The following is an 8,266-nucleotide window of genomic DNA, read 5'->3' as shown; positions in this document are numbered from 1 at the left end:
TACGAGGCCAAAATTCTTATCACATTCCATATAGGAATGTCCTCGAATGGGGAACGTGATAGAAGCTGATTCTAACCTTTTCTCGTTGTTGACTAAGTTATGAAGAAAACGAAAAAAGGTAAAACTTTTTTGTTGGCCACTGCATGAATCACAAAATATTTGTAGGTGCTTTACTTCTCGATCTAGATGGTTATATATGAAGTTATGAAGCAGTGAGCACACATCATCTCAACCCTTTTTCCCTTGGGTTTCTGGATAGACGTAAAAATAGCTCTCAGAGGTAGACAATACGTGAACATTAAATGCGTATGTTGATAGCTGCCTTTTGTAATAGGTATCATTTGTTGGTATATTTGGCGCTGGAAGATTCTTGGCAAAATCCATACAAATTGCCTCTAAATTAGATTTTTTTTACTGTTTATCTTAGCCACCCTCTTACCAATGGCGGCGCGTGACTTTAAGGAATGGGAGTGCACAATTGGGAGGGGAAAAAATAGCGAAAAATTTTCGACAATTTTGCCTCCACGATTCAAATATCTTGTTTTATAAAAATACCTTCTTATAACAAAATTAATTTGCTACAAAAAAGGTCCTATAAACTTTTTAGCTAAAGCAATTAGGGAAGCTGGAATTTCTATTTCTTTATTTTTGCATTGTAATTCCTATGGTGCGTAATGAGATGCAGCACCCGGTATAGATATACATATTTATTATTTTATTAAATATAATAGTAATTACCTAATTTTAATTTGTTTTTTTTTTGTAATCAGAAACAAATGTGTTTAAATACTCATATACTTTACTTTAAAAAAAATATAGGAATAAAATAAATGGGAAATCTACAAAATAACTTTTTTCATAAAAATAATGACAACAAAAATATTACATATTTCTAAATTAAATATTCTAAAATATTTAACAAAAAAAAAACATCCTATATATAAAGCAAAAATTAAAAAATTAATGCTACTTCATAAGTTCAGTATATACGTGCAAATAAAAGAACAAGTAATCTTTAAACTAAAACATATAAGAAAAACATAATTAATTATTCGTCAATTATTGACAATATAGGATATTCAGTAAAGTCATCAGTATCTTCAACTACGAGTTGAAGAGGTAATACATCCTCATCGACCTCATCATCTGTTTCTGTCTTCTGAGTACTGTACATAGCATTAGTAAATTTTTGAATCATTTTTTTTATCGGGGTAAATGAGTTGCAACATATATTTTGAGTAAAGAAAAAGACTCTTATCTGTATAATAGAGTTCAACAAAGAGACAGACATGCGGTTTCTCATTTTGTTTTTTACGATGTTCATAATACTAAAAATTCGCTTAACAGTAGCATTGCTATTTGGTAGAGATAATAGAATGAAGACAAAATTAGCCAATTCAGTAAAAACAGGCCTACCCACAGCATCTTTGTGATTTTTAACAGTTTCCCAAAATGTATAGGAGTTTTCTAAAATATCAGAACCATAAATGTCTTTCCACTGAATATTTTTTAATTTATTATATTGGTTTTCAATTTTAAAAATGTCCTTTTCAGGGACAAATACATTTAGGAATGGTAGACTTTCAAAATCTTTACAACATGTTTGAGATAATACTTGGAGAAAAATATTCCAATTTCTTAAAATAATCAAGATTATCGGGTAACCTTTTACAGCATTCTTCCAGCAGTAATTTTATATAATTACACATTCTGATATCAACCCCTTCAATATCAGAGGCATTTAAACCACTTTTTTTTACTTCTCTACAATAGTCCAAACCAAGCTGTGCATCTGTAGGACTAAGAAACGCCAAGTTATTATTGAGATTATTAGTTATTGTTTTTAAAGAGCAACTCTGAGTAAAAACTGGTTTCATAATTTTTTTTGCTATGAAGAAAATAAAATCTTCTATTTCAGAGTAAGCTTTTCCAATTTCTACAAAATTTTTTTGAAACGATAAATTTAATTTGTTTACCTCATACATTATTGCTTTTAAACATACGAAATATAATAAATTTGTTTTATCGTTTAACATGTTTTTTAATAAAAGAGCTGTATATGATTTATCTACATCAACAATTGAATTAAAATACATTTTAAGTTCGTCAAAATGTTCAATTATTATATCGATTACATTATATCGGCACAACCATCTTGTAGCCGACAATTGAACAAAATTATGGAAAACTTTCTTTTCATTAACGTTAAATGTGTCGAATAATCTTTTATATTCAGCCCTTCTTAGGGGGCTACAACTGAAATAATTGAAAATTTCTTTGCACATAAAATCTAGGTTTCTAGGCAAAACTTCAGCGGCCTTCCCAGCTGCATTATTTAACGAGTGACAAATACATTTAATTATTTGTAAACTGGGACAATCTGCTTTGAGCAATGTGAATAACGAATTATTTTTGCCGCATAGGTTATTCGCCCCGTCTGTGCCTAATCCAAATAAATTTTTTACATCTAACTTAAGTTTTTTTAAATAGTTTGTGAGCGTTAAATATAGCTGCTCAGCAGTCACTTTTTCTACTTCGAGTAGTCCGAGAAAGTCCGTTTTTATTTTACACTGCTTATTACTAAAATACCTTATACACAAACACAAAAATTTTTTGGTCGATATGTCAGTGCTTTCGTCCACTATTAACGAGTACTTTGCCTCTCTAATATCGTTCAATAGATCTTCTAACAAAGAAGGATATATAACGTTTTTTATAAGGGCTGTGCATTTGGTGCGATGCTGCCGAATAGAATTACTACTTGACGTTATCTTTAAATTGTTTAGTAGTTCACCTAGATGATCCACCGATTTTATTGAAGAGTGGCATGCAATATGGGCAGCTATCATCAAATCTTTTATTTTAGCCTCTGGTGACACTACTGTCATGTGCTGCGTAATTTTCTGTTCGGGTCTTACATTTGTTTTCGAGCATTCTTTTAAATGAACTTTTGATAGGGTGTGCCGAATTAAATCAGCTTTTTGGGCTCTGATGTTACTTCTGCAAATTTTACAATAGCCCTCTGATGGAGCTGAACCCTCGGGTTTAACAAGCCAACCTTAAAATTAAATTAAAATTTAGGAATTTGAAAAATACTTAGGCATATGAACTTTTCTTACCTTTAGCCCATGATTCAGTTAACCAAGCATTATTAAATTTTCGTATCTTCTTAATTCTACCCATTTTTTATTGCTATTTCTTGCTTTGTAAACTTGCCGAGAAACCTGCCTTTTTGTAAGAGTTATCATAAAAAAAAATCAAATAATAACAGCTTTCATATAGTGATAATATATTATTAATAGATAATTATACACTAGACGACAAAACGACGCAAAATCAATCAATATCAATTCAAAACACAAACCACAACCAATAATGTTGCCGCCATGTCAACTATCAACATGTCAACTGTCACGGTTGATGAGCAAAGTCATAAGCATCTGTAGTGCTAAAGCCCAGTTTACGCTCACGCTCATGCAAAGGCGAATGGCAGACGATCTCTTTTGGTAGTTGGATTTGTTTATGAAATTAATAGTATTAAGAAACAACCAAAACCAATGCTTCTTTTGACTAGTTTACAATCAAGGTGCGCGATACAAAATACAAAAGCGTCACTTTAGGCGCCCGGCGCATGTACCAAAATTTTACACGCTATTTGAAATTTAAAAGCGCCACTTTGGCGCAAATGCGCCACACCTGGCAACCCTGGTCGTTACCGCGCGTTGTGCAGAGTTTTCGCGTGTCGCGGTAGGTATTGAGATGGATTAGAATTTAAAATAAATACTTAATTGCGGTTCTGCTATTTCCTATTTAAATTCTTTTTTAGATCGAATAGAAATAATATTAATTTAAAAATAATATAGAATGTTTGTTATATGTTTTCTGTTTGTTTAAAAAAAATATTTTGGAGTGCACGTGCACATGTGCACTTATTGAGGAACCGCCACTGCCTCTTCCTACTATAAAAAGTTTCCGCTTTTTTCTTATGTAACGCGTTTTCTGTAGTTAATCTCTCCATCTCCCTAGATATCCGTAAGATCTCCTCAGATGAGTTTTTCACCAGTTTTTCAGATTCTAAGTTTTTAATTTTTATTGTGAACTCATCACAGCTGCTACAAGTATCCGTTCGTGGATAACCAAAGGAGATATTGAAATCACGGCAAAACACCTGCCTGTACGACTCGTACGATATTTTATTGCCAGGGTGAAGTTCCTTAAACATTTTATGCATTTTCTTTATGTTTAGCTCTTCAGAAAGGTATATTTTTGAAGAGTCCTTCAGGCCATAATGACTTCCACGACCTTTAAATGAATTGATATGCTGCCTGACTAGGCTTATAGTTTCTACTGGAAGCTTATTAGAATGGTTTAGGTGCCTACCTCGTTTATCTTCAGGAGCATATCCTTCTAGCTTGCTACCAAAATTTCCACTTTTTTTCTTGATATGCCATGTATAGCAATAAATGCTTTACGGCACATGTCAAATTCCTCCGTGCTACCTGCTACCACAGCTCGCACCCTGTACTTGTAGGATGCACTGTAGTGCTTAGCACCTTCTCTCAATGTCTTACGTTGAACCGGAAGTACTGATATTAAGCCACTAAGGTATGAATTTTGAGCATTAGTCGAACTAAGCATGTTAAAATGCTTTAATATGTTACATCTTGTATCACTGGGTACAACATCAAAACACTTTTTTAAACAGTTGCAATCAGGGCCCATTTCATGATTTTGGAGTCTCATTTTCTTATTAACGTCCCTTAATCTGCCGTAAGATTTTGTTTTTGCTCCCAGGCTCCATTACACTATTTAACAGGTTTAGTTCTTCATCACTGCTATGTTCACCACTTTCCATAATGAGAACTTTTTGAGTTTTAAGGATAAAACAAAAAAGCACGCTCTCGTTAGTAGACCGACCAACTGACGCAATAATACTAAACATTGGAACAAATTAATTTAAATAAATTTGTTACTAAACGTGGTTGAAACGCATTGCATGCAAAAACGCGCTCATTTCTATAATGACCCCGTTTTAGCTCGGTTTACACGATAAATGAGCTCGTTCGACCCGTGTATAGCTTTTTTTTAAGCAGATTTTCTCTTCAATGAGCACGTTTTATCTAGTTTGGAATATGGGATGTAAAAGTACATATGAAATACTATCAATCCTGAAAATATCACAGTTTTGAGTAAAATTGCAATGAGCCCCTTTTACCCCTGTGCCCTTCATTTGGATGCACGGTAAATACATCGGTTGTAAAGGGTGTTCAAATAAGGACGCTCGAAAGTTAAAATGGAAAAAAAAGGAAAAAAATTTAAGTCAGCACTAAAAGTCTATATTGATCGTAAATAGCATTCGACGACATTATGTATGGAAGATTATATCGTTTAAATGGCCACCGCGACTGCGCTGTACAGCGTGCATTCGCATGGTCCAATTTTCGAGCACTTTTCCGCACATTTCAGCGTCTACCTGTCCGAGGACGCGAATGATGTTGGCCCTTAATGCTGAAATTGTTTCTGGCTTATCCGCATACACTTGAGACTTCACGTAGCCCCACAGGAAAAAGTCTAAAGGCGTTATATCGCACGATCTTGGTGGCCAGTGCACATCGCCGCCGCGCGAAATAATGAAACCGTTGAACTTTTCATGCAGTAAATCCAGCGTTGCGCGTGCGGTGTGGCACGTAGCGCCATCCTGCTGGAACCAGATGTCTGTTAGATCCATATCGTCCAGTTGAGGCCACAGGAAATCATTAATCATGGCGCGATACCGATCTCCATTGACCGTAAGCGCGTTGCCCATAGCGTCCTCAAAAAAATATGGACCGATTACGCCGCCAGCCCAGAAACCGCACCATACAGTCACTTTAGCAGGATGCATAGCAATTGAGCAAGTCACTTCAGGATTTTGGTCAGCCCATATACGGCAATTCTGTTTATTGACATACCCGTTCACCCTGAAATGCGCCTCGTCGCTGAAGATGATTTTTCGTGCAAATGCAGGGTCGACTTGCAACTGCTCTAGAGCCCATGCGGCAAATGTACGGCGCTGTCCATGGTCTTGCGGTTTCAATTCTTGCGTCAATTGAATTTTGTACGCGTGCAATTTCAAGTCTCGACGCATAATTGTCCATGTTGAGGTCTTTGGAAGGGCAAGTTCTTGTGCACGTCGCCGCAATGACTGATGCGGGTCTTGACGCACGCTCTCTCGCACAGCAGCAATATTCTCGATTGTTCTTACTGTTCATTGCCGTATGGGTGTTGTTTGGTCTGCCACTGAGCCAGTTCTCTCAAATTTATTGAGCAGACGTCGAATAGTAGACTCAGCAGGACGGCCATGCGCACCATAAATTGGACGCAATGCGCGGAACGTTTCACGAATCGAACATCTGTTTTGATGATAAATTTTCACAATTTCCACGCGTTGTTGAATCGTGTACTGCTCCATGATAAAATGTCAAGACTAACTTAATAACCTCACAAAATTTGACAGCTGTATCCCCACCGGCTTGGGCGCGCGCGCCGTTCAAACATCGAGCGTCCCTATCTGAACACCCTTTATTTGTCGATTTTATGTCCAATAAATTTTTATTAAAATCTTCCTCGCAATTCATATAGTTAGAGTAAAAAAAACTTTGACAAAATAATTTCCGAAAATCTCTTTTAAATTGTATTGGCGTAGGATTTAAAACATTTCCGCTCTGTTGTCGGATGGACCCGAAAAAATTCTCTAAACAATCGGTGTTAACTCTTTTCGTCTTTAAATATTTAAAATCTGATTGCGACAGTTTTTCCCATAATTTTAAAACTGCGTTAATTGTTATTACCCAACATTTTTTAAATTTAATTTGGTTTGTTATATCATTTCCAAAGGATTTAGATGTGATATCATTATTTATTATTTTGATTTCTTTTATAAACTCTTTGGTATCTGTCAAAAATTTTCTTTGGAAGTCAGAGCCATCAAACACATTTTTAAATTTGTTTGAGTGTCTCAAAGAAAATGAATTTAGGATGTCAAAAAGATTGTTATATAAAGTTATTGTCTCAATTATACCGACAGAATCCAATGAAAGTAAATTAAAGGATAATGCGGTGTTCATGCCACTTGCTACAGAATGGCTTAACACTTGAGTAGCTAACCTTACCTTCATTTTCTTGAAACCTTTAGGGTTTATATGAGAATCGGTGAGCTTAGGTGCACATCTGTAAAACTTTTTGCTTTCTTCTTCATAAAATTTTTTAACAAATGACCAAGAAGTTTTTTTATTGTCAAAATGAAAAAATTTTTTAAGTAAATTGTTTCTTGTTGCCTTGATTAGGTGGCAAGGGTTAAAAATGTAAACCAATTTTTTTACCATCCAAGTCAAATTCTGAGTTGTCTTCGGTAACGCCTAATAATTTTGCTAATTCTAAAAAATTTGACCCCATATCACTCGCAATGCCTTCAACAACTAATCCAGTGTTAGACAATTTTTTTATACAGCTTGCCATAATTTCTTGCAGTTTTTTTGCTTTTAATTGGGTCCCAATAAAAAAATAGGCGATTGGCTGCTTCCACGCCGAATAGACCTGGAGCCATAATTACCAAGAAGTTTTGGCATATAACACTTTCCGTTCCTTCAAATCCTAGATCTTCAAATCCAATAATTTTGTCATATCCTGTGTCAAAACAAAGCTGGGATTTAATTGACATCTCGTCTATGCATATTATACAATGTCGGTCTTGTTGTAGCATTGTGTTTACTTTAATTTTCAAAGATTTATAAATTGAATCATTATTTAGGCCGGGATTGCAAGATATTGTTTTAGTCATTTTTTGTAAAGACCTTTTTGTTGGTAGAGTAAAAATTTTGCTCAGAAATCTGTATCCTGAAGGACTCAAAAAATACAACCTTAACGCAAATTCTTTTAATTCTGGAGTGTACCTTCTTGCTAATGGTTTCTTATCCTTTAAAGCAGCATGTGTTTTGACAATTTGAGACACGGTCCTGCTAAGAAAATGATCGCACATATTATTAAAGTCTTTAAGGCTCCAGTTTTTGGTTGTTGATGTTTCTTTTTTAAAACTAAGTTTTCTATTCCTCCGTAGATGGTTGATTTTAAGTCTTAGCTTCTTTTTCCGGGGAGTGTTTCTGCTTAACGCTTCCTCTGTTTGGGTGCAGCTGGTAAGCGAAATTAGGTTTTTCAGCGTTTTTTCCTCAGAAGGAGGGGAATTTTTAAAACGGTCCTTTGAGGTATTTGGATCTAGAAAAAAAAATCT

General features: G+C 34.9%; 1 protein-coding gene across 1 annotated transcript; it reads right to left on the bottom strand.

The window, feature by feature from the left end:
* Positions 1-5,365: 5,365 nt before the first annotated feature.
* LOC126749258 (uncharacterized) lies at positions 5,366-6,127 on the bottom strand. The gene has a single exon (XM_050458955.1). It carries the CDS (start codon positions 6,125-6,127, stop codon positions 5,366-5,368), a length of 762 nt encoding a protein of 253 aa, XP_050314912.1.
* Between the last annotated feature and the right edge of the window lie 2,139 nt (positions 6,128-8,266).

Source organism: Anthonomus grandis, chromosome 23 (assembly GCF_022605725.1).
Source record: "Anthonomus grandis grandis chromosome 23, icAntGran1.3, whole genome shotgun sequence".
NCBI classification, from domain to species: domain Eukaryota; kingdom Metazoa; phylum Arthropoda; class Insecta; order Coleoptera; family Curculionidae; genus Anthonomus; species Anthonomus grandis.
The sequence above is the reverse complement of the archived record's forward strand: the minus strand, read 5'-3'. Positions and strand labels throughout refer to the sequence as shown.